Here is a 26,832-nt window from a genome sequence, read left to right as displayed (position 1 = left end):
ATCTCCACTCTAGTAATCTTCCCAGGAGCTGTCCCTATTCTGGGCTTCAACTCCCCCGGAGGAGTCTTCACCGCGCTGCTCCTGGTGCCTGAATCCATCCGCTCGGCCTACACTCGGAGGAGGCTCTCTGGAAGCCAGATCCAGGCCCGAGCCGGCACTCTGCCACACCCATGTTCCGCTGGGGAGGGAGGCGCCCTCCTCCCACCTCGGTAAGAATCTCGGTTCCTTCCCAGGAGAGTACCCCGAGCTCGCCCTCCGGAAGACCTTTCGTACACACAGGACTCTCACATCCACCTGTCTGTTCCTCCTCCTCCCCTTCTCGGACCTTGAATTGCTGTCATAGGGGCTGCGAAAACTCCCGCTTCCCTAAAGCTCTTGGCCTCTCCCCACTGAAGGCCTCTCGACGCAAAGAGCCCTGGATCCGCGTCCCCACCCCCGCCCCGTCCCCCGCGCCCGCCGCAGACCTTGAGGTCTTGCTCCAGGCTGCGCAGCAGCTCGCCGTCGATCTCGCCCGTCTGCGCGTAGCGGAGCCGCTTGCGCTCTGCTTTGCGGAGGCGGTACTGCAGGATCCGGCAGTTTTTGTTGGCTCTCTCCAACTCGTGGCGCATTTCCTGCAGTTGACAGGCGTCCTCCTCGAAGAAAGTGTCCCTCATTTCGTCCATCTCGGTCCTCAGCTCATCGATCTCGTTCTGAGGCGAGGACAGGCCGCGGATCAAAACTGGCCTCGCCCCACCACCCCATCCCACCCCTCGGACACACAGCACGTACACCCCATTCCAACTCCAAATCCTCAGCTTTAGCGGCCCCTCTCCATGGGACAGGGATGACACGGAGCTGAACGAACGACAAGAAACTAAGGAAATGGGCCCTTGGCCTTCCCTCGCTCTCCTAACTCGAGTACTCTCCATGAAAAAGTGAGACAAACCATAATACCCAGAGAAACGAAGGCCCAGATTTGGAGCCAAATAAAAACCTAACGCTACTGATCTCGAGCCCTCTGAGATCCGGAAAGGGCCTAGGAACCCCCTCCTCTCGTTTCCTGTCCCCCTTCCCTTCTTCTTTAAGTGAGAGAAGGTTAGCCGCCTCTCACTTTGCCAGGACACGCCCTAATCCTCCGAGGCCCACGTCTCCCCTCCCCCAACCGGTCCTCCCCCCGCCTCCCGCCCCAACTCACCTTGAGAGTCTCGTTCTCCTCCCTCAGCTTCTCCATCTCCTCCTGCATTTCTTCCTGCTCCTGGAGCTGCTGCGGGTGCGGCTGCGACGAAGGGGGCGCAGCCGCCTGCATGCCCCCGCCGCTCGCGCTGCCCTCTGCGCTCTGTTGGGGGCCCTCTGCCGCCGCCGCCATTGGGGAGGCGGGAGGGACCGCCAGGGGCTCACAAACAGCAGGGGCTCCGGCGACCGGAGAGCTGCGGTGGCTGCTGCTGCCGCCGCCGCCGTTCTTAGCGTGCATCTGAGCCGCGGCCGCCGCCGCTGCCCGCTCTTTCTTCAGATGGAATTGGATGAGCTCAGACTGCAGACATCCTTCCTTCCAGTAGCTCCCTCCAGCACCGCCGCCACCCGCCACCACGCCAAGCCCGGAATTTCTGCTGCCGGGGCCTGGGGTTTTGCCCGCAGAGGAGGAGGAGGATAGCGAAGGGGAGGCCCCCTCCCCGCCGCTGCCGCCCCTCTGCTGAGCGCGGACGCTTTTCCCTCGCCAGCCCCTGGGCGGCGGCGGTGGCAGCGGAGCGCCCCCCTCCCTTTCCCCGGAGCCACTGACGGCTCCTCCTCCTTCCCCACCCCCTCCTCCTCCTTCCCCTAGCGGAGGGGGTTCCCCGAGTTTAGAGGACGCGGGCTCTAGCTCCCGGAGCGGCTCCTCGGACAGGCCAGGCCTCCTGACTCCCACCGGGGCCACCGTCGCCACTAGGGCTGCTTCAGCACCAGCTACAGGCTGGACAGCTCCCGAGGCCGCCCCCTTGGGCGCCGGGGGCGCGGCCTTCTCCGCTCCGCCTCCGCTTCCCCGGGCGCTGGCCGGAGGCGCTGAGCGGCTCCCGGTCTTGTTTCCCTGCTGCTGCTGCAGCTGCTGCTGTCGACTAGAATTGAGTTTAGTGCCAGCCCCTGCTGGGGCCCGGGTGGTCGAGGTTGCCTGTCGGACAGAATTGTCCCTCAGTCTAGCGGGTGACTGAGCACGCTGCTGCTTTCTGCTGCTGCCCTCCGGGTGCAAGCGAGCCTCAGTGGCACCGGTAGCGGCAGGAGCCGCGGCTGTGACAGGGGCAGCGCCCCCCGTCGGTGGCTGACTCATGGCGGTCTAGGAAGAATCTAAGGGACGTGATTTACAATAGTCCATCACCAGATCATTCGCTTCCCTCTTCACTGCCACCAACCTTCCTTTCTAATCTGAGACGGAAACAAAAGAAGGAAAGCACACAGCATAGCTGCGTTGTTACAGACCAAAGGCTGATTCCCCTCAACAGGAGAAGCCCTAGAAAATGAGATTTGAAAGGCGCTTTATAGAAGCCTTGACTTTATAAATAGGATGCAGAATTGTCAAATCTCATTTCGCCCGGGGAGGCGCTATCACCACCCCACTCTACCGCGGTAAAACGAAGATCTGAAAGCTGCTGAACCTAACATTCTTACGGTAGCAGGTTATGGCAAGCATGGAGTCAAAAGGAATTGATGGAAGGATGTTTTTTGTTTCTTCTTCTTCTTTTTAAGAAGATAAGGTCAAGAAGAAGCTTCAGAAGGGAAAGATGTCCATATGCTAGAATTGTCAATACCCTGATTTTTCAACTTTGGTTTCTTCACTATCATATCTGCATTTCAAATCCTGGTTTTGTGGAGAAAGTTTTAATTAATATTCTCAAATGTCAATTAGATGAAAAAGGTTTTCCCAGAGAAAATTTGTTACGGATACTCTTCTCAAACTGATCTAACCCTTATTGTTGCTTTTAATTAGAGAAATGCACCCATTTTCCTTCCTTTAGACTAGAACTGAAAGAAAATAGAAATAATGAATGGCTTCAAATCAAATTCAGTTTCAAGAAAATACGGCATTAAAATCATCTATATGTTTTCATCATTAGCAACCGTGAAGGAATTTTTTTCTTTTATTTATGTTTAGCTTTGAGAAATAAATTAAAAATACTTTTTGAATAATTTATTGTGAATGTGCAAAATTTCTTAAATTACAAGTGGTAACTTTTCTACACCTATCCAAATTTCATTGTTTTGTGAATCGTTTTAGTTTTAAGGGTAATTGCTAGATAGAAAGCATTTTCATTATTAAGCATCTTCTCAGATGGCACCTAACAGGCAAAGTTATACTTTTAAAGTGCCCAGTCCTTTCCATGAAGTCAAATTAAGACAGAATGACCCTACACCCAAGAAGCCTGGTGCATCCTCACTGTGGTACAATTAACTCCTACAGTGGTTTTTTTTTTTTTTTTTTTCCAAGATAAATCCATTACTGGCTTTTAAAATCTGGAAAACAGCAACTCAAAACCCATTGCCTCCTGGTTCTTCTCCCTACTGATTCAGCTTGCTCAGCTATTCAATTAGGTGCTTTTTCCTTAGAAATATAATTTCTCTCTAAAGCACTGAAAAGGCATGACTAGGCAGAAAGTTCTGTTTTTTTTTTTTAAAGCTCCTATTATGAGAGAAGATATTTGTTAGTTACTGTACTAGCATTATTCCTGATATTGTCTAAGTACCATAACTTAGTCAATGTGTAGTAATACCTCAATTTATAAAGAAATATTACTGGGAAGGCTCCTCCATTTCCCATTCTCTTTTAGGAATCTCCTTCCAACTCGGTTTGGAAAATAACACTGAACAAAGAAGAGATGGTGGGAGGGTGAAGGAACAGTCGTCCATCAACTTATTTTCTACACCTTCTCCCAGAGCAATGTGCTCCCAGAATATCTGAATACCTGGTCTAGCTATTTGGCAGGTCACACTAAGGCGGATCACCCAGATAAGTTATACTGCCAACGCAACCTTATTTTTATTTTGAATTAGGCATAACCACTCCGAAGCTGAAAGCCACCAGAGAAGGCTTAATTCACCCCCATATAGTTCTAATCCAGGTTAGGAAGTTCGAGTTCCAGGAACTCGACTCCCACAATCAAAGGTACCTGGCTGCTGTCACGTGGTTCTCACAAAGTGACAAGATGCTGTCTCTCTTGGAGGCTTCCCTTACGAAAATCGCCAAGCAAGCACCCCAGCAACGGCCTAGACCAACAATTTTACTCTCAAGCTTTATCTGCCCACTGACCCATCCAACCCCATATCTCATCCCCATCCCTTTAGAAAATCCAGAACTGCTCACTTCTTAGCAGAGGCGATGCTTTTTGAAGTCAATCGACAGCTCTTTCCTTCTGATCTTCTGGGGACTTCAGGATTTATTACTGTGTCTTCAGGAGACGAGGAAAGTTTCACTTCGCAGTGTTGTATATGCGACCGACTGGCTGAGCACTTTCACTCTGGGCCGGTTCGCACCAGTTCCACACCCACTCGCTTTCTCCAAACAATGGCGTGAACGCGGAGACTCAGCGGCCGGGAGAGCTAATGACTCCTTCGGCGTCAGCGGCCGTGCTGGAGCTGCGGCTCGGAGCCGGCGAACCCGCGAGGTACCACGCCGTGCCAGACGCTCCCCGGGAAGTGCACTGATATTCATGAGCTGACCTCACCGGCCTGGGCAGGGGAGGAGAAGGGATTGCAAGGGAGGACAGGGCAGAAGTAACCAAAGAGAGGCTATTTTCAAAAGGGAAGAGAAGGCGGAGGGGCGGGTGGCAGGCAGACAAAAAAGGGCCGGAGCCACGCCCGAGATGGAAGACCCGGAGCGGCGCTCAGAGGTCCCGCTACACTCGCATATCCTCCTTGGCAGAAGCTTCCAAAGCCACTCGGAATCGGATGCGCTGGTTTTCCGCAGAGCTTTGTTCTGGGCCGGATTAATCGCCATCAATTATTTACTTGAGCTCTGGTCTCGGGGAGGCGGATTCCAAGAGCCTTCCGGGTGTGATCCGCATCTCTCGATGCAGCTGCGCGGCGCTGGCGGGCGGCAGCTGGGAGGTCTCTTTGTTCCCTCACTTTAATTCTCGGTTGAGCTCTCCACGCGGTGCACCCTCCCCACCCCCAGCCCGGGCGGAGTCTTCAGACGTCGTCTCCACGAGGAGATAATGGTCACCAGATACGTCGTCCCGCAGACAAAGGGTTCTTGTTACGCCTCGACTCATTTAGTACAAACCGAATAAAAACCGGTTTGCAGCGATCCCTTACAGACGGGTTTGCCTTCGCTCCATTTTCTTCTTTCCTGTATTAAGTTCCAGGGTCCACTGTGAACACAAGGAACAATTACCGTGGTCCATAATCTTCACAGTAGTGCATGTGGGTAACAAGAATCATCAAGAGTGTATTCACTATAAGACACGAGTTTAAAGGAGCGGGGGGAGGGACTTCTGAATATATGTCTTGACGATGCACAATAACAGTATTTAAAAATAAGACTGGAAAATTCTCTTTTTCCTTCCTTTTTTTGTTTTGGTGGGGTGAAGTGGGTGGAGAGAAGTAGGAAGTTCTCTTTCTTACCCTTAGGAATTCCTTGGTGAACTTGAAGATGAGAATGAAAATAAGCGCTGCTTTACAAAGAGTATTTTTATTTTAAATTTCTCTAACATTAATATTCTGGGTTTGCATGTAAAAGAGGATCGATATCTGGAAATAATAATTTTTATATTGACATGAATTTTAGTGTAACATTTTGTTTTCCATGTGTAACACCTTGCATTAAAAACGAAATACACATTTTAGGACTGGTTTGCATACAAGCAGTATCATTACAGTGAAACATAAAGATGCGCAAGCCCTGGTGATTAGTATCTCCAGCAATATATAAGACAAATATAGCATCAGCACAAAATCTGTTTATCTGCTCCAAAATAGATCAATGCCTGGTTTATGCTCGGCACTGTCCAAGGTGCTGGGTATGCAAAGAAAAATCAAGAAATAGTTATTGTTTGGGTAGGCTCAAGCATGTTGATGAGAAATGGGATGATTTCCATATAATCCTTTAAATACCTCTGGAAGGTGGAAATGGGATGTCTATGATATCTACCATGAATAGTTCAGACTTTGAGTAACATACCAAAAATCAAGGGAAAACAGCAAGGTAAAATGTAATCACAATTTATTTGGAATTTGCTTGATTTCCTTAAGAAATACCAAGATTGATTTAAAATGGATAAAAACATTTTTCAGATTAATCTTTACAAATCAAATAATGATATTATAAACATAGTCTGTGGACACAAAGTCTACCTCATCCTGCTTCTTTAAGAATTTGTACTCTGTTTAGGTATCTATATTTCAGTTCTTCCTTAGTCGATATTATTTATTTCAATGCAATTAGTAACTTTAAAAACATCTAATAAAAATCAAGAATTGATTATCATGCATCTTAAATCAAACAGCCAATGTGCTTAAACATGTCATTTTATAATATAGTATTATGCAATTCAGGGTTTAAAGCTAATAACAAAAACTAAGTGCAAGCAGTATTTAAGATGCTTCTTTACTGATGTAAATGTGCCATAAAAGGAACTTTTGAATTGGAAATTTATCTGGCTTGCTATTTTATTTGCTAGTGACAGAGAAAAGCTGATGTTTTCAGATCCATCCTCTGTTTTTGGAGAATAATTTAGCTTGGATATGTGCCATTGTCTTGATCACTACTGACATATGTATGCGGTAAAAAAACATGTTATCTGAATTACATTTCAGATAGTAGTTTATGAATCATAGACTCTTTGGGTTGTAAACACCATGATTTATCTTTTTAATCTCTAAGCAGGTTACAAACTACATTATACTTTGGTTTAGCCTAATTTCAGCCATCTCAATAAGGTCTGTTCTACAATCTCCTGGACCAAGTGAACACATGTTATAACGTAACATGAGGACCAAAAACTGATGGTTAATTCATATACTGGATAAGGCTGCTACTTGTGAATGGCAGAAACTGCTACTCTACCACAGGTATTTTATTTACTCTTGCTTTTTGCTGTTGTGTAAGTTTGCAGTTGCGTATTGCATACCGAACTTCTGTTGTACTACTTCTGTAAATGTTCATGAATATCAACTCTCGATAATTCAATGTCTGTCCACTCATTATAGCTAAAATATTATCAAGCATCTGATTTTAATACCATTTCATTTTCACTCATAATCTTAGTGAAGATTTTTAACAAGTCTAGTAGTTATTACATAACTTCTATATCCATTTAAGATTCTATACACATTTAAATTCTATATACATTACATATACATAAATTTAATTATTTATTAAATTTTCCCTAATCTTACTAGTTTAATAGCTCAGAATTTTCAATTTTTATATATCAGTGCTTGAAGAATTTTTTATCTTCCTACCCTAAATCCTCCTTCATCCCTGGTGGGTCAGATGGTAAAGCGTCTGCCTGCAATGTGGGAGACCCAGGTTCGATCCCTAGACTGGGAAGATCCCCTGGAGAAGGAAATGGCAACCCACTCCAGTACTCTTGCCTGGAAAATTCCATGGATAGAGGAGCCTTGCAGGCTACAGTCCATGGGGTCACAAAGAGTTGGACACGACTGAGCTACTTCACTTCACTTCAATGTGAGTATAGTAGGCATCCTAAAGTAATTTAGGATAGAGTCTATGGGGTTGCACAGAGTCGGACATGACTGAAGTGACTTAGCTGCCGCTAAGTCGTGTCTGACTGTGTGCGACCCCATAGACGGCTCTCCAGGCAAGAGTACTGGAGTGGGTTGCCATTTCCTTCTCCAATGCATGAAAGTGAAGTGAAAGTGAAGTCGCTCAGTCATGTCTGACCCTCAGTGACCCCATGGACTGCAGCCTTCCAGGTTCTTCTGTCCAGGGGTCTTCCAGGCAAGAGTACTGGAGTGGGGTGCCATTGCCTTCTCCAGCAACCCATACTTAAAGCTCAATATTCAGAAAACTAAGATTATGGCATCTGGTCCCATCACTTTATGGGAAATACATGGGGAAACAGTGGAAACAGTGTCAGACGGCTCCAAAATCACTGCAGATGGTGATTGCAGCCATGAAATTAAAAGACGCTTACTCCTTGGAAGGAAAGTTATGACCAACCTAGATAGCATATTAAAAAGCAGAGATATTACTTTGCCAACAAAGGTCCATCTGGTCGAGGCTATGGTTTTTCCTGTGGTCATGTATGGATGTGAGAGTTGGACTGTGAAGAAATTTGAGCGCCAAAGAATTGATGCCTTTGAACTGTGGTGCTGGAGAAGACTTAAGAGTCCCTTGGACTGCAAAGAGATCCAACCAGTCCATTCTAAAGCAGATCAGTCCTGGGTGTTCATTGGAAGGACTGATGCTGAGGCTGAAACTCCAGTACTTTGGCCACCTCATGCAAAGAGCTGACTCATTGAAAAAGACCCTGATGCTGGGAGGGATTGGGGGCAGGAGGAGAAGGGGACGACAGAGGATGAGATAGCTAGATGGCATCACTGACTCGATGCACAGGAGTTTGGGTGAACTCCGGGAGTTGGTGATGGACAGGGAGGCCTGGCGTACTGCGATTCATGGGGTCGCAAGGAGTCAGACACGACTAAGGGACTGAACTGAACTGAGCTGAACCCATACTTCACTGTGAAACCTTAGAACAGCCTTTTCTATATTCTATTTGTAAATATTTTCTCCAGACTGTCTTTTGCCCTCTGATTTTGTGGTGTTTTGCACAAAATTCTTAATTAATATGTGGATATATTTTTCTTATTCTTTCTTTCTTTCTTTTTTTTTTTTTTTAAAGAAACTTTATTTTCTGTCAACCTATTTCCATTTTGAGTTTGTGGAAGAACAACTTAAGACTACTCCAGGGTTGTTCCTACCTAGTCAGTGGTCTGAGCAGTTGGAGCTGCAGACCAGTCTTCATTGACAGGCTTGAGTGGGGAACAGCTGAATAGACACAGAAAGCACCCGCACACCTTTAGACCAGCCCATCACCTTAGCTTAGGAAGCAGTGAACTTTGGAGCTAGGGCAGTCCAGTCAGCTGGAAATTCCTCCCTGGTCACAGCCTTCTCAGCTGCCTCCTGCTTTTGTTTGTCAGTCTCTTCAGGATTTTTGTAGAAGCAGAGATCAGATATGACCTTCAATGGGTGTTCACAGGAGATGGTGCCACGCAGGTGCAGAACTTCCCCTACATCAGACCCACTGAGTGAGCTCCCTTGTTGCACAGAATGGTGATGTCCACACAGCACAGGGGAGAGTCTGTGTTACACAGAGCAATGCTAAATGAGTTCATGTAAGAGGCTTCTGTATGAGGCCAGTGGCCAGCCCTGGGATCAGTAACCACCAGAAGTCTTGGCCCCCAGAAGGCTGCCTGGATCTGGTTAGTGGAGTTCCCAGAAGTAAAGCGGCCAGCAACAGGAGTGGCTCCAGTGGCGGCAGTGGGCTCCAGCACAGCCGACTGGCCGGGATTCCAGGAGAACGTGACACTGACATCAGTTGGGTTTTCAATGGCACCAATGACGCGCTGCCAACAGCAGCTTCTCCCAGGTTCTCATCATACTTATGACGTACATGCCATGAGCTTTCCTTTGGCAGATGTACCATTCCATTTGGAAGTCAAGGTTGGGGCCACCTAAGTGGGTTCCTGCGGCAAGGTATTTGAGGGCATCCTTCTCCTTCATTTGCAGGACATCAAAGACTTCAGACATTGTGAAAGTTTCCCTTTAATTTATGATGGGAATCCAGAGCAATGCTATATGAGCTCCTGCCTTGGTGGTACGGAAAGCACATATGCATTTTTCAATAATTATACTTATAGCTGTTAGACTTTGGCTTCAGAGAAGGCGATGGCACCCCACTCCAGTACTCTTGCCTGGAAAATCCCATGGACAGAGGAGCCTGGTAGGCTGCAGTCCATGGGGTCGCTACGAGTTGGACACGACTGAAGCGACTTAGCAGCAGCAGCAGCAGACTTGGGCTTAGAAAGGTCTTCCCATTACAAAGTTATAATATGTTTTCATGCATAGTTTTATTCAATATAATTTTTAGAAATTTAAAAATTAGCTGCTTTGAATAAATCTGGAAATTATTTTCATGAACGCTGTGCCATAGTAATTTAAGTGTGGTTTCAGCAAGTAACCAGTTATCCTTTCTCCACTGGCTTAAAATCAATAGCAGTAGTTGTTCTTTGTCTTACTGAGATGATTATAACTATAAATAATATCTTTTGATTGCTAATGAGGATGCTTCAGTTGTGTCCGACTCTTTGTGACCCCATGGACTGTAGCCCGCCAGGCTCCTCTGTCCATGGGATTCTTCAGGCAAGAATACTAGAGTGAGTTGCCATTCCCTTCTCCAGGGAATCTTCCTAACCTGGGGATCGGACCCTCATCTCTGGTGTCTCCTGAATTGTAGGTGGATTCTTTACCCAGTCAGCCACCTAGAAAGCCAGTACAACTTTTCAAGTATTTATATTATTTAAAAATTTAATCCTAAAAATAGGTAGGTACTGTTATCATCTCCATTTTATACATTAGGTTATCAAAGTTCAGTGAGAGTTAATAATTTTCCCAAAGTGACAATTTAGTGTCAGACTCAGACTTGAATCAAGCCATGCTAGCTTCAGAGCGCATGCTCTTAATAATCATACTGTTTTTTAATAGTATTCCATATTCCAATAATAATGGTGTCTTTTCTGCATTACTCACTCTTTTCATTGATCTATTCCTGTGCTGACATATGCTACTTTAATTATAAAAAATTCATAGACCACATTGACATCTGATAGGGCATGTCCCCTTTTATTCATTTAAATCTTCTCTTTTTCCTTATGCCCTTTTTTCTCTCATGTGAACTTTAGTTTTTATCATGCTTTCTGGAAATCCTGCACTGATTATCTAACTTTGTACATCTACTTGGGAAAATTCATATCTTTGTAATATTAGAGTATTTTTGCATGGGAATGTAATCTACCCATTGATTTGAATTATTTTAAATGTTCCTTAACAATGTTTCTTTTGTGTTGTGGTTATAATCTTGCATTTGTGTTTTGGCCTTATTTTCAGGTATTCCAAAATATTTGTTTCAATTCTAAGCAGTATATCTCAACTATATTTTCAATTATTTGTTGCTATGTATGAAAACTATAATTAGTTGATTTTTGCCTCTGCCATGTAGCTGAATGATTTTGTAAATATCAATTGTTTTTCATACACTATTTTTCTTTTTCTATAGAAATAAAGAATATGAAAGCCTTTTGAATTTCTTTTAGAAATGAAGAATACAAAATTGTTACACAAGTGAAAAAACATTCCTTGAAACTATCCATTACAGTCACCACATTTTATGGATTTTGAGCTAGACTATGTGTGCAAACCAAGTTTCTTCAGTTGAATGATTTTTCCTTGGCTGTTTTTTTTTTTTTTTTGCTTTTTCTTTTTTATTTCACGTGGCAAAGTGAAAATAGCATTGTGCAGTGACTTCTTTCACTGTGTTTTATCAACTTCAGCACTTTTAAATGGTGAAAACTTCATACTATGAGTGTCACTGAGGATCTGAAACAACCTAAAGAGTACTTTGTTTAAAGAACACACACACACATCACATTAACATATACCTCTGAAATGTGAAAAAAAGGTTAGCAAAATAACAAGCTAGTGTCAGCCATTCTATATGAAATTCCCCATTTTGACCAAAATCATCTTGCCAAGAATGGGCAGAACTAGCATAAAAGCAGATATTAGAAGTTTAAAAAACAAGCTACCTTTACAGAATGTTTCAAACTTGATAGTGTTTCCATACATTGTTTCTTTTAATCTTTATCACAAAGTGATAGTGCTTTAAATCAGAAATATGAAACAGGAAATTAAAGTAACATGCACTGCTTAATAAAAGGAAAATCACACATCATGATTGACAGCAATTGTTCAGAATATGTGGAAATAGTACCGTCACCTGATGTAAAGTCTCTGAACTAAAATTAGGGGACAAGCATTTGACTAATTCTTTCAGCATTTAATGTATTCCTATTTGGGATGCAATACACACACACACACACACACACACACACACACATATTCAAAAAGGAAGTTTTCTGGATTTTCGGGAAGACTCTCCTACCCTTCCAACACTCCTCTTTCAAAAGCATTTTACAGTAATATAAGATTTTTTTACAGTATGAGTAATTTGTATATTTTCTAATTTTTTAACAATATTTAGTGTTTATAAAGTTTAAAGGAAATTAAATAAGATGAAGTTCCTGCTCTCATGTTTATGTTCCATAGTATAACTAATGGATACTTTTGAGAAAATATAAACCTAAGCAAAAATCCGAGTGCTGATTTTATGTAGGTGTTAAGGAAACTTACCAGAGGGTAATTTAGTCAGGGAAAATCTCATGGAAGGATAAAATTCAAGCTGGCCTTGAAAAAAATTACAGATCTGACCCATTTATTGAATCCCCCTGGTTGACAGTGATCTATTTTTGCCTTAATTCTGTGTCGTTCTTTCCTTTTTTTTGCATTGGACGTTCATCGAACTTATAAAGAACAGGGGCCATGTCTTGTTCACAGTTACATTTCCACTGTTTCTGTACCCATTCACTATTCTTTGCTCACAAATGATTATTTAGCCATGAAAATATGCACATTTGTATTATATTGCTTTATTGTCACAAATGCATGTAATATTCTTTTCATATAGATTGTTTGGGATATGTGGGGCCACATCTTACTTATTTTATATCCTTCCCAGTTTTTAGAACAGGGTTTTGCAAATTATAAGTACTTCATAAATATTCTCAATTGAATGGGGATATTGCAAAAGAGAAGGGGGATTTAAGCAAAGGAAATGAAAGCTACAGCCTAAGGCAAGGAAAGGCTTCCTCAGTGGCTCAGTGGGTAAAGAACCGCCTGCAATGAAGGAGACACAGGAGACCTGTGTTGGATCCCTGGGTGAGAGATTCCCCTGGAGAAGGGAATGGCAATCCACTCCAGTATTCTTGCCTGGAAAATCCATTAGACAGAGGAGCGTGGCGGACTACAGTCCATGGAGTCATGAAGAGTTTGAAATGAAAGATGTAGAATCTTTCTGTTAACGAGTAGTCGGGTATCTTCAGTAGTTTTCCAGTTCAGTTCAGTTCAGTCGCTCAGTCCTGTGCGACTCTTTGCCACCCCATGAATTGCAGCACGCCAGGCCTCCCTGTCCATCACCAACTCCCGAAGTTCACTCAGACTCACGTCCATCGAGTCAGTGATGCCATCCAGCCATCTCATCCTCTGTCGTCCCCTTCTCCTCCTGCCCCCAATCTCTCCCAGCATCAGAGTCTTTTCCAATGAGTCAACTCTTCGCCCGAGGTGGCCAAAGTACTGGAGTTTATCAGCTTTAGCATCGTTCCTTCCAAAGAAATCCCAGGGCTGATCTTCAGAATGGACTGGTTGGATCTCCTTGCAGGCCAAGGGACTCTCAAAACCAGTTAATAATAACTCCAACTTTCTGGTTAGTTAATTCAAAATTCTTCACTCCTTTCTTTCTCCCTGCACGCCTCCTTAAGCATTCAGGTAGTCTTATCAGCTGTGAATACAAAATAATTTCCAAATAGATTCATTTCTCACTACTTTCACTGCTACTACCACAGTCCAAGGGCTTTCCTGGAGGCTCAGATGGTAAAGAATCTGCCTGCAATGCAGGAGACCCGGGTTCCATCCCTGGGTTGGGAAGAACCCCTGGAGAAGGGAATGGCAACCCACTCCAGTATTCTTGCGAGGAGAATCCCACGGACGGAGGAGCCTGGTGGGCTACAGCCCATAGCATTGACGAGAGTCGACACAACTGAGTGACTAATACACAGTCCAAAGGAAAACGACCATTTCCCTGAGAGGATCGCCCTGCGCCTGCTCTTCGTCTCTCTCCTATGGAGCAATGTCCGCATGGAGACTAGAGTGATGGTTTCAAGCCAGAACACACTGCTCTTCTGCTCAACCCGTAAAGCAGCTTGCCGGCTCTCCCAGGGCACAGCCCGTGGTTCGCGTATGGTTCAAGGAGGCGCCCTTACTGTCTCCACCTTGCTGTACCCTTACACCCTGGTCTGGCTTTTTCCTCGAATGCTTCCTGCACACTCAGGACTAGGGATTTTTGAAACACTGTTTCCCTTCTGCTAAGAACTCTCTACCCTAAGATTGCCATTTGCCTCACGCACCTCCACACCTCCTCCTTGTTTTTCAAATGTCACCTACTTTGACTGTCACGGTATTCTGATTTCTTTATACAAGTCAACAATTTCTACCCTCCTTCCCATACTTTTTTGCACCTTCATAGCACTTATCTCCACTTAACATACTCCACATAAATTGAATTTTTCCTGTCTGCTTCCCCACTTTCGAATCTCCAAGACGGTAGAGCTTTCGTTTTTTTTCACTTCTCTAGCTCTAGGACCCAGGACAAAAGACCTTTGTAAGCACTCAAAAATGTTTTTACTTTTTGAATAGATTAAAAAAAAAAAAAACCGTGTAAGTAAATAAGTATTCATGAAAATTTCAGATGTCAAAACAGTTTTGCTTTGATCGAAAAAGCAGCAGAGACACACTAAGGATACTTGCAGAAGAGAGTAGAGAGAGATTGCCCATTGTCAGAAAGGATAAATCCAAGGAAGACAAAGAGAGTAAAACACAGATTTGTCTAATCCAATCTGAGATCGCTGGAATCCGGTTTAGGAAAATAGTTAAGTTTTTGTTCAGTCACGCAGTCACGTCCAGCTCTCTGCGACCCCATGGACTGCAGCACGCCAGGCCTCCCTGTCCCTTATCATCTCTCGAAGTTGGCTCAAGTTCACGTCCATTGCATCGGTGATGCCATCCAACCATCTCATCCTCTGATGCCCTCTTCTCCTTCTGCCTTCAATCTTTCCCAGCATCGGGGACTTTTCAGATGAGTTGGCTCTTTGCATCGGGAAAAACAGTTACAGAAATGGAGGAAAAGTAATAAATTCCAAAGGGACAAATGTGAATTGGCTGAATTAACAACTGTGGGCAGAGAGAAGTGACATTTCACAGATATTCTAAATAATACTGTGATCTTAGAGAGCTGGAAACTGTTGGGCCACTTTCAACAAGAAAGAAGGTGGGAAGGTTTGGAAGAGATGACACTGCTATTATGGGGGAAGAGTAATGATTTATTGAGATTTTTTTTAAAAATCATTCTGTTCCCATAATGCTCTTCATTGCAATGATGTAGAGGATGAATGAAAATGAACTTTTTTATAGTCATAAAAGACTATAAAGCATGTTTTTATTTTTTATGTTTTATACTGCTCCTCCACACATCAGACAGCTGTATTTGACCTGCATACTAATCAGGAGAGGAGTGATTCTCTACTCCTCCAGGTTAGAGTGTGTTCCTAAAAGAGCCATGAAACAATAGAGGGGTCGCCAGATTCTCCATGTCCCTATCCCCCAGACTCTTAGGATTCTGCTTTCATAGGCAGCACATAGCATAACAGAACTCAAGATTCTACACGTTTCTACTGAGACAGAGAAAGCAGGAGAAAAAGGGAGAGCAAGAGAGAAAGAGACGTCAAGATCTACGCTGGTTTATTGCCTTGAGATTCTGCACTATCTTCTGCTGTTTCCTTTAGTCCTGAGTTTCTGAGAATATAAGTACTGGGAAATATATGCTTATCCCATTAGTTTTAAAGAGTAGAATCAGGACCAGAATAAAGTTATGCCACTTACTTACCATCCAAAAAATAATGAACTGCCCAGCAGGAGAATGTTTAGGAAGGCTGAGCCATCCAGATTTTTAGAACTGAAGCGATGGTTGTAAGAAGTAACAACCATTTATAAAGTGCTTAGCATTTCTGAGGAGGCACTTCCTTTCAAGGTTCAGCTTACTTCTAATGAGTCACAAGCTTGAAACTGTTTCCCCTGATTTTGTCTTTTGCTGTCTTTGTGCTGTTTCCTCTTTTGGTATTATTAAATACGAAGGGAGGCAGACTTGAAGGGATTATGGGGTAGAGACTTAAATTGCTTGGCTATATTAATTTGAATGAACAGAATGAGTGAGTCCCTGGATTAGTAAGAATTCTTTTGGTTAAAGTGATGATAACCCAAGTCAAACTAGCTGGGGCGAAAAAAGAGTATTTATTGGAGGGACATCCTGTTGCCAAATGTGAGAAAACAACTGGACTCATCGACCCTTGGGACGTGGTCCCTGCAGGACTCTCTGGGCCTCTTCTCTCTGGGTCTCTGCTTTTTCAATGGCAGTTTTTCCTACTTCAGGGCAGCTCCTGCCCTTCTTCTCCGGTACTTGCATCCCACATTGTGATCCTCCCACTTCAGGGAAGCCCTGGCTGGCTTTCCCAATTCTATTTTGAAAAAAGCGCAGAGAAGGATTTGGAGTCACTGCTTTTAGGTCACAGGCTCACCCTTGGTGTATTCTGCCAAGGCCAAGAGGCCATGTCGTGGGGTCCTACATGAGCAAGGAGCCTTCTGCTCATCTCATAGATGAGGAAACTGAGGCACAAGGAGGCTAGCTGACTGGTCCCAGATCATTCAACTAATAGCAATACTATTTGATCACTATCTATAAGTGTCATTAATAAATATTAATTCAAATTGGACCTGCAATCATTAAAAAGCCATCTGGAACAAGCTTGAAACAGAGGGCAGTAAAAACAAGATGGTAGATGGTATTCGAACTGTGGTGCTGGAGAAGACTCTTGAGAGTCCCTTGGACAGCAAGGAGATCAAGCCAGTCAATCCTAAAGGACATCAACCCTGAATATTCATTGGAAAGACTGATGCTGAAGCTGAAGCTCCAATACTTTGGCCACCTGATGGGAAGCGCCCACTCATTGGAAAAGACCCTGAAGCTGGGAAAGATTGAAGGCAGAAGAGGGCAACAGAGGATAAGATGATTGGATGGCATCACCAATTCAGTGGAAATGAACTTGGGCAAACTCTGGGAGATGGTGAGGGACAGGGAGGCCTGGAGTGCTGCAGTCCATGGGGGGCGGGGGGCGGGGCGGGGTGGGGGTGGGGTGGTCACATGAATATATTCAGTAGGTTATATAGCACCATCTAGTGGTCATCTAGAGAATTTAATTTTATTCACATTTCACTGTGATATTAATAACTGAGGAAGTTTTGTCTATTTTTAATAAGCTATCATAAGCCAGAAACATAGATTTACATTCAGAAATCTGTGTATTTTATGGGCCCAGTCATAAAACAGTGCACATCTAAAGGGTCATTTCAACTAATATTTACTAGACCAGTTTCTTAGTGCTGATGTTGACAATAACTTTGAATTGAAAAAAAAAAAAAAAAAGAAAACCTGGAATAAATCCTCTTGTGGAAAATAGCCATTTATTCTCAAATGCAATATAAAATGAGCCAGACTTCAAGGTTTGCAGGAGACAGTCTTGTTTCTGGGAAACAAATTGTTGCTACTATGAATTAAGTAAAAGGTATATACAAGTCCTAGGGGCCTTTTATCCCGAAAGGACAGGACGGAATAAGCGCTGCTCTACAGTTTGCTTCGAGAAGAGGAAAGAGGGAGCCTCACACAGCGGACAGAGCTGGTTGGACAGCGTGATCCTGAATGCTAAACTCTCCAGACAACCACGAGATGGCGCTTTATAACCTATTGAATACCGTCTTGTTCAACAGACACATCGTGACTGTGACCACTCTGGTGCCACCAACTATTTTGATACAATCAGTCATGCTGCTTTCTTTTATAAACGTGAAACTTACAACAGGATGATTCGAGTATTCATGATTTCTACATACTACAGTACAATTTCTAGGAAGGGGAAAGCTTACACAAAAATACTGACCTCTTGACTATTTTAAGATTATATTTAATTCAGCATCGGTTGATAATTTTTTAAATATAAACTTAAACTTCTATTACAGAAATGATATTTCATGGTGCAGGTAATCAATAAATTTGCTCCTGGACACTAGATGTGTAAGAAGAAATTTTAGGATATCTTTAGAGAATTCACCACAGGATATCTTTAGAGAATTCACCATACCATGCTCTATAACACTGGAATCAGGCTAATATTTACGACCCTCCAGTTACTTGATGAGGTCATTCAGACCTTGATATGAAGACTTGACACACATCTGCGTCTCCATTCCTCCCCTGCAGAAAGGCCTATTTCTATTTTTGATGCAACATGTGATTTGGGGCAAATCAATGTCTCTGGACTGGACCTCAGTTTCTGAAGCCAATAAAATCAGTGTTTTGGATTATATGACTTTTTCATGTTTCTTCCTGTTCTAAAATTTAAAACTCATTCATCTCAAGTATTTATAGTTATGTCTTACTATTCATATCTTACTATCATGATCCACTGGCTCCTGGGAGGGGAAATGAGGTAAGTATCCTACCTGTCAATCCAAGATTGCTAGAAAGCTAAATCCTAGCCCCCAAATGTTTTATTTTTCTCTTCTGTAAGACCTTATAATTTATAGCCCCCTGTGGTTAAATGTTAAAATAGACACCCCTCTTTCCTTTCAGAAGATTTTAGTGTCTATGTGTTCGCTGCACAAGGGGAAAAGAAAAGAAATTCTGAGAAAACAGCTCACCTGAACATGATATTTTCTTCTCTTCAGGCAACTAGATATCGTGATAGGTGGAAATATTCTGAAGCAGGAAGCAGACAAAACAGGCTCCATCTTAAAAGCAGGGCTCCCTCTTGGGCTGGACGGTGGACTTTGAGCTATATGCCCAGTATCTATGGAAACGACGTGCCAACTGGAAAACCAGACCCCCCCGCAGAAGGAAGAGCCCCAGGGCTCGTACCAAGACTCTCCATCACCTAAAAGAATATCCTAAGTGTCTGCGTAACCGAATACAATCATAAATTCTATTATGCTTATTGGGGTATGACCACAGGCCTATTGATAATTGTCCACCGTTAACTACCTAGGCTTAAGGCATACGAATCATGGGTTAACTTAGATTGTATCTTTCTTTTCCTTTGTTCAGACTAGTTTCAGGTAATTTGGGGAGGTGGGTTTGGGTACCTACACTTAGGGTATATAAGCTTTTGACAAAAACTGATCAGGATCCTTGGCTAAGAGGAGACTCTGCCTTGGGCCGCCCGTGTAATAAACTGCATTCCACCATCTGCACCGGAATGCCTGACTACAACAATTCTATCCTTGCCTCAGGTGAAAACAGACCTGTTACTCCAGCTTGTTCAGTCAGTTCAGTTCAGAGCTGTGACACGCTGAGGGCTTTAATGTCCATCACTCCAAATCTTTGTTGTGACGAGATACAACCGAGGCATAAACACTCGCCTGACAGGACCGGATGCCATGATCTTAGTTTTCTGAACGTTGAGGTTTAAGCCAACTTTTTCACTCTCCTCTTTCACTTTCATCAAGAGACTCTTTAGTTCTTCTTCGCTTTCTGCCATAAGGGTGGTGTCCTCTGCATATCTGAGGTTATTGATATGTCTCCTGGCAACCTTGATTTCAGCTTATGTTTCATCCAGCCTGGCATTTTGTATGCTGTACTCATACATCATAAGCAGTGTGACAATATACAGTATAATGACAATAAAAGTATGAATCCACCTTTATGCAAAGATGAGTTGCATTGAATTCTGAGTTATTGTAGTTATCTCAAGGCAAAAGACAGTGAAGCTGGAGAAAGACTTAAGTTCAAGAGGAAAGGGGGAGGAGGCTGCCATTCCAAGGATGAGTCTCAAAGAGTTAAACCTTTCCTCCATGACTGGATGACTGTAACCTTGGGGACTGTACCCACATGTATCTCAGGCCAAGTCAAATACCTGGGAGCCACCTTTCAGGTTCCTCTTTCCATTCACCTGCCATGCACAACAGCAAGAAATAATATTGTTTAATATTGTTTCTTACAGAGAAGACCACAAAGAGTCTTGAGAAAATTTCTTCCATGACGCAAGCAGGTTGTAGGCAGTCGTGTTACTAGAGGAGGGACCCAAAACTCCTTCTGGTTCCTTTGCTCCTGTTCCTTTATGAAAAGCAGGGTGACAATATACAGCCTTGACGTACTCCTTTTCCTATTTGGAATCAGTCTGTTGTTCCATGTCCAGTTCTAACTGTTGTTTCCCGACCTGCATATAGGTTTCTCAAGAGACAGGTCAGGTGGTCTGGTATTCCCATCTCTTTCAGAATTTTCGACAGTTTATTGTGATCCACACAGTCAAAGGCTTTGGCATAGTCAATAAAGCAGAAATAGATGTTTTTCTGGAACTCTCTTGCTTTTTCCATGATCCAGCGGATGTTGGCAATTTGATCTCTGGTTCCTCTGCCTTTTTGAAAACCAGCTTGAACATCTGGGAGTTCACGGTTCATGTATTGCTGAAGCCTGCCTTGGAGAATTTTGAGCATTACTTTACTAGTGTGTGAGATGCGTGCAATTGTGCGGTAGTTTGAGCATTCTTTTCCATTGCCTTTCTTTGGAATTGGAATGAAAACTGACCTTTTCCAGTCCTGTGGCCAGTGCTGAGTTTTCCAAATTGGCTGGCATATTGAGTGCAGCACTTTCACAGCATCATCTTTCAGGATTTGAAACAGCTCAACTGGAATTCCATCACTTCCAATAGCTTTGTTCGTAGTGATGTTTTCTAAGGCCCACTTGACTTCACATTCCAAGATGTCTGGCTCTAGATTAGTGATCATATCATCATGATTATCTGGGTCGTGAAGATCTCTTTTGTACAGTTCTTCCGTGTATTCTTGCCACCTCTCCGTAATATCTTTTGCTTCTGTTAGGTCTTGGTATCTCTAATTTTCTTGAAGAGATCTCTAGTCTTTCCCACTCTGTTGTTTTCCTCTATTTCTTTGCGTTGATTGCTGAGGAAGGCTTTCTTATCTCTTCTTGCTATTCTCTGGAACTCTGCATTCAGATGCTTATATCTTTTCTTTTCTCCTTTGCTTTTCGCCTCTCTTCTTGTCACAGCTATTTGTAAGGCCTCCCCAGACAGCCATTTTGCTTTTTTGCATTTCTTTCCCATGGGGATGGTCTTGATCCCTGTCTCCTGTACAATGTCATGAACCTCAGTCCATAGTTCATCAGGCACCCTATCTATCAGATCTAGTCCCTTAAATCTATTTCTCACTTCCACTGTATAATCATAAGGGATTTGATTTAGGTCATACCTGAATGGTCTAGTGGTTTTCCCTACTTTCTTCAATTTGAGTCTGAATTTGGCAATAAGGAGTTCATGATCTGAGCCACAGTCAACTCCCGGTCTTGTTTTTGCTGACTGTATAGAGCTTCTCCATCTTTGGCTGCAAAGAATATAATCAGTCTGATTTCAGTGTTGACCATCTGGTGACGTCCATGTGTAGAGTCTTCTCTTGTGTTGTTGGAAGAGGGTGTTTGCTATGACCAGTGCATTCTCTTGGCAAAACTCTATTAGCCTTTGCCCTGCTTCATTCTGTACTCCAAGGCCAAATTTGCCTGTTACTCCAGGTGTTTCTTGACTTCCTACTTTTGCATTCCAGTCCCCTATAATGAAAAGGACATCCTTTTTGGGTGTTAGTTCTAAAAGGTCTTGGAGGTCTTCATAGAACTGTTCAACTTCAGCTTCTTCAGCGTTACTGGTTGGGGCATAGACTTTTACTGTGTTATTGAGTGGTTTGCCTTGGAGACGAACAGAGATCATTCTGTCATTTTTGAGACTGCATCCAAGTACTGCATTTCGGACTCTTCTGTTGACCATGGCTACTCCATTTCTTCTAAGGGATTCCTGCCCACAGTAGTAGATATAATGGTCATCTGAGTTAAATTCACCCATTCCAGTCCATTTTAGTTCGCTGATTCCTAGAATGTCGACGTTCACCCTTGCCATCTCCTGTTTGGCCACTTCCAATTTGCCTTGATTCATGGACCTGACATTCCAGGTTCCTAGGCTGCGTGGGCACAGGAGGGCCTAGAGGAGCTACTCTGTATTCAAGGGTCAGGAGGGGTGGCAGTGAGGAGATACCCCTCGTCCAAGGTAAGGAGCAGCAGCTGTGCTTTGCCGGAGCAGCCGTGAAGAGATACCCCACGTCCAAGGTAAGAGAAACCTAAGTAAGATGGTAGGTGTTGCAAGAGGGCATCAGAGGGCAGACACACTGAAACCATAATCACAGAAAACTAGTCAATCTAATCACACTAGGACCACAGCCTTGTCTAACTCAATGAAAGTAAGCCATGCCTGTGGGGCAACCCAAGATGGGCGGGTCATGGTGGAGAGGTCTGACAGAATACGGTCCCCTGGAGAAGGGAATGGCAAACCACTTCAGTGTTCTTGCCTTGAGAACCCCATGAACAGTATGAAAAGGCAAAATGATAGGATACTGAAAGAGGAACTCCCCAGGTCATTAGGTGCCCAATATGCTACTGGAAATCAGTCGAGAAATAACTCCAGAAAGAATGAAGGGATGGAGCCAAAGCAAAAACAATACCCAGTTGTGGGTTGACTGGTGATAGATAGAAGCAAGGTAAGATTAGAAAGTCTGTAAACATGGGGAAAGGGCAAGAATGCAAGGCAAGAGGGCTATCGACTGAAAAATATGGTCACAACCTGCAAGTAGAGAGTTATTTTCTTTGGTGGGAATGTTGAGCACTCTGAACCCAGGAGACAGTATCTCAGTAGACCTGAGAAAATTTCTTCTATGACGCAAGCAGGGTGTGGGCAGGAGTGCTCCTGGAGGAGGGGGCCAAAACTCTTTCTGGCCCCTTCTGTCCCTTTAAGAAGCAGCATTTCTTGTTCCTTTATGAGAAGCCCTAATCTCTGCATATGGGAATAGCATGGCAACAAACTGCTGTTCTTAGGACACTGGGAGAAGGTAAGATTAGAAACTGTGTAAACATGGGAAAAGGGCAAGAATGCAAGGCAGGAGGGCTAACCCAACCCAGGGACTGAACCCACATCTCCTGGGGCTCTTGCACTGCAGGCGGATTCTTTACCATTGAGCCACAGGGGAAGCCCATATTTGCATGTGTATTTATAAATTGTGCTATGTAATATTGCTGATTATTTCTTTCATGCAAGTTTAACGCCCCCCGCTCTTCTCCCCTCTCTCTTCTAGTGTCCATTAGTTTGTTCTGTATATCTGAGGAAGCAGCCTGTTTTCCTTGGTAAGACTTTCCTACCATCTCAAGGAAATAAACAAAGGTGATACGCTCTGACATGAGGAAATACCATGACGTCTTTCTGCACTTTCCAACAAAAGCCCTCCCATAATCTCAGACCCCAGCTCCAGCATGCTGTCTCTTCTTGCTCCTTGGGCCTGTGTGCTCGCTGGTTGCATTTTTGTTTCTTCAGCAGAAGTTTTCAGTCTCTCACGTCAGTATCCCCTACTGTGGAATGAGAGTCCTGGTCAGTTCAGTGACTACAGTATGGAGGATGGGAAGTACATTATTGATCCCTGGGTATACCCTAAGAGAATGGGCATGTACAAAATCCTCCTGAACAAGACAGCCAGTTATTTTGAAAAATTCGCACCAGATAATGAACAAAATTTTTTATGGGGATTACCTTTGCAGCATAGCTGGCAGTATATAACAGGTAAGAATGATTTGTTTTTACTCATATGATTTTTCCAATCTAACCATGTGGTTATCGGGAAATGGAACTCTGTATAAACCAATTTTCGAAAATCAATTTCTTTCTTTTTCCTCTTTTCCCCTCATAACCATTAGTTTTCTACTTTTTCTCCTCCATAAATCTTTCTGGGTTGCCTGCTTTGATTTGAAACTGCAGTGGGACATAGAGCGTAGTTGCCAAACACAAAAAGACTTCATTTCCAACATATTGGGCATCCTACTTGAACTCCTACTAGATGCCAGATTCTATTCTAAGCCCTGTGATGAACAAAACAGTCAAGAAGATATGCATTAAAACAGATGATGTCAATTACTTTGAATTTCTTGAAGTTTTAACTATGATTACCTATACATGTAGATGGAGAGAGGCAAGAAAGGGACCTTGTTCATGAGGATGTTTCTCTGCAAAAGATCGATTCTTTTCAAAAATAAAGTACATTCTAGTGTTTAGTAGGCAGATTTGTTTGGGCCAAAGATTCCTGAATTATAAGATGTTTGGCTGACAGAAAGTCTTATGAAAGAGAGTGGTGTCTCTTTCACTCCATACTATAACACTACCGATAAGGAAATTTGTTCTGTTCTGATGAAAAATATATATATATAGGGAGAAGATTATAGTTTATCTGAGATCTAAGGAGGAGTCACATGGTGGAGCTACTGAAGTTGGCTGTTCACCCACCTTTGTCAGGTGATGTCTTGAGACTCAAACCAGTTCTTTATCAGGCTTTTCCCAGAGTCAAAAAGATGGAGATCTAGGGGAAATCATTAGCACTATGGGAGGCATGCCAGTCTCAGGGGCCTGGGGGCCAGTAGTAGATGAAGGCTGAATGGGCTGGTAGATTAATGTTTTTCTTATTCTTTCATTACACTTACATATTATGATTAAGCCTGACTAAACTTACCTAATAATGGGCTTATATGTCTCCAGCGTTTTCGAAAAGCAGCTGTGGGGTGTGAGTGTTTCGGACAGTTTCCTTGCCATCCAAGAGCTTACAACACAATTAAAACAGAAAAGATATCAGAAAGGAAACAATGAGCAATAAATAACAACTCTTGGTTAAAAGTTTAAGTGCAAAACAAAGGGACACGGTGGAGTCAGATGGAGTAATCAGAAAAAAAAAAGGATCTGAATTGAAATTTGAAATGTGAATGAATTTCATTGGGGAAAAAAGAAATGAAATCTACTAGGGAATAAAAGCATGAACAAAAACAGTGGTTCTCAGGAGTGGCTGCACATTGAAAACAGCTACCTAATTTTCAAAAATATCAGTTTAGGTCCACCAGCACAAATTCGACTCTTATCTCAATAGTATGGAAAAGTAAGGTAAAGAACAATAGCATGGCACAAGTGTATGTGATTGGGTGCTGTGTGTGTGTGTGTGTGTGTGTGTGTGTGCCTTGCAGTCTGAAGAGCAATCAGGAAAGTTCACACTTCTCATATTCATGCAGGTGAATAGCATTAGCAAGTTCTTTAATGATCATTGTTCAATAACAATCAGGTTAGGAAAAAGAATAAATACAAAAGCAAATAATATTCAAAACATATAATTCTAAAATGGAATGTTGTTGTGATGTTAGATGAAGGAAAAGAAATTGGTCCTGAGATGGGAAATGAAGGTAAAGAGTGATAGGAAGAGAAACACAAGCCATGAGAAGATAAATGTTTGTGCTTGCTTGCAAACAAAATGAATTAGGCAAGGGATGATTATAACAAGTTTCAAAATGTGCATAGTAAATAAACCTGTGTATCCTCTCTCTTCTAGGCAGATTGGTTGATCTCACCCGAACGACAGACTGTGGCTATGAATCTGGAGATCGTTTGTGCATCTCTGTAGACAGTTGGTGGGCTGGTATGTTCATTTAATAGCAAAATAGGTTAATAACCTTCCCCCAAAGAAAAAATTCAAGTTAAAATCTTAGGGACGGACACAAAACAAAAACAGCACTATTGCTGCATAAAAATGAATCCGCTTCATCATGTATCTCATGGCCTTTATGTCACATTCTAGGATTTAATGGCCACAATTTCAATAACGATTCCTTAGGACATATTTTACCCAGGGACTGAAACAAGGGACTGCAAAGGACAATGGGTTTTGAATGACCAGCACTGGTGATAGATGGGAGGTCCCGCCAATCAGAGAAGTCTCCAGGACCAGAAGGGATGAAAAAGGAGAGAACATGAAAATAATACTTTTTTCTTTCTTCATTTTGCTCAGACCAAATATATTTAATTAGAAACCTTGTAAAAATGTCAGCAATTAATGCATCGCAAATCATTCTATCAGTTAGTAATGTAAGGCTTCTGTCAGATATTTAATAGTCAAATAATCAGAAGGTATTTTCTAATTCTTTAATTTTACCTTGTGTGTTAGTGGTGAAATTAATTTACACACAATTTCTTTGCGATATTTCCCACTAATTAGAAACAAAGTCACAGTTAATTTCACTTTCTTAGAGTGACATGCTGGAGAAGGAAATGGCAACCCACTCCAGTGTTCTTGCCTTGGAGAATCCCAGGGACGGAGGAGCCTGGTGGGCCGCCGTCTATGGGGTCGCACAGAGTCGGACACGACTGAAGCGACTTAGCAGCAGCAGCAGCAGAGTGACATGCATCGTATACATCTTTACTTGTTTTTCTTGTATGATCCTAATTGAGTCTTTCCAAAGACTCAGAAATTGTCATGGCCACACATCTAGAATTTAGGCTTCTTTTTTCTCACATAGACTCCAATAGTTTGGAACATCAGCCTGCTACCCTGGGGCGGAGGACTGCATTCAAAATGCATGTCTATGATGAAGTGTGCTGCATCACCAGTGGTAATCAGTACAACAAGTTTTACAGTCAACTATATCGGTATGTCTAAATTTGTTGGTATAGGTTCTATTTAGAGAGCAATTTAAAAATCTTAATTGTGTTAATTTAGTTATCCAAAGATTTGTTGCCAACACTTAGCCAACATTTTTGCTTCAAAGACTTAATGTGAGACAAGCCCTTCACAATGTCATGGTTGTACATTAAACATAAAATACAAAATATCCACACTATAAAGCATATGAAGATAATGTAGAAAAAAGTCACATTTCATGGTAAAACCTCAGAAGTGTATCATTCTACGCACAAATAGATATCTTTCTTCCATTTTTACATAATGCTTTGAAAAAATGAATGATACCAAATTCATTAAAATTACTTTTTGTGTCTTAAACTGTTGTAGACAACTATTTGCTT

The 26,832-nt window shown here is 42.9% G+C and overlaps 2 protein-coding genes and 1 pseudogene across 2 annotated transcripts in view; 1 reads left to right on the top strand and 2 right to left on the bottom strand.

The window, feature by feature from the left end:
* The window catches only part of MTCL3 (MTCL family member 3), a 44,106-nt gene extending 41,828 nt beyond the window's left edge, over positions 1–2,278 (bottom strand). Inside the window, exons 1-2 of the mRNA XM_068985364.1 lie at positions 1,175–2,278; positions 465–689 (exon numbers count right to left, since the gene is read on the bottom strand). Coding sequence (XP_068841465.1) covers positions 465–689; positions 1,175–2,278 — 1,329 coding nt within the window. The remainder of the gene's footprint in view (positions 1–464; positions 690–1,174) is intronic.
* A 6,587-nt stretch (positions 2,279–8,865) lies between these two features.
* On the bottom strand, positions 8,866–9,715 carry LOC138089950 (small ribosomal subunit protein uS2B-like; annotated as a pseudogene).
* Positions 9,716–19,155: 9,440 nt separating this feature from the next.
* The window catches only part of C13H6orf58 (chromosome 13 C6orf58 homolog), a 129,546-nt gene continuing 121,869 nt past the window's right edge, over positions 19,156–26,832 (top strand). The window contains exons 1-3 of the mRNA XM_068985522.1: positions 19,156–19,189; positions 23,320–23,562; positions 25,364–25,450. Of these exons, the coding sequence (XP_068841623.1) occupies positions 19,156–19,189; positions 23,320–23,562; positions 25,364–25,450 (364 nt within the window). The remainder of the gene's footprint in view (positions 19,190–23,319; positions 23,563–25,363; positions 25,451–26,832) is intronic.

The sequence above is a fragment of the Capricornis sumatraensis genome, chromosome 13 (assembly GCF_032405125.1).
Source record: "Capricornis sumatraensis isolate serow.1 chromosome 13, serow.2, whole genome shotgun sequence".
Classification (NCBI taxonomy): Eukaryota; Metazoa; Chordata; class Mammalia; order Artiodactyla; family Bovidae; genus Capricornis; species Capricornis sumatraensis.
Note: the sequence above shows the minus strand (reverse complement) of the source record. Positions and strands in the feature narration are given on the sequence as shown.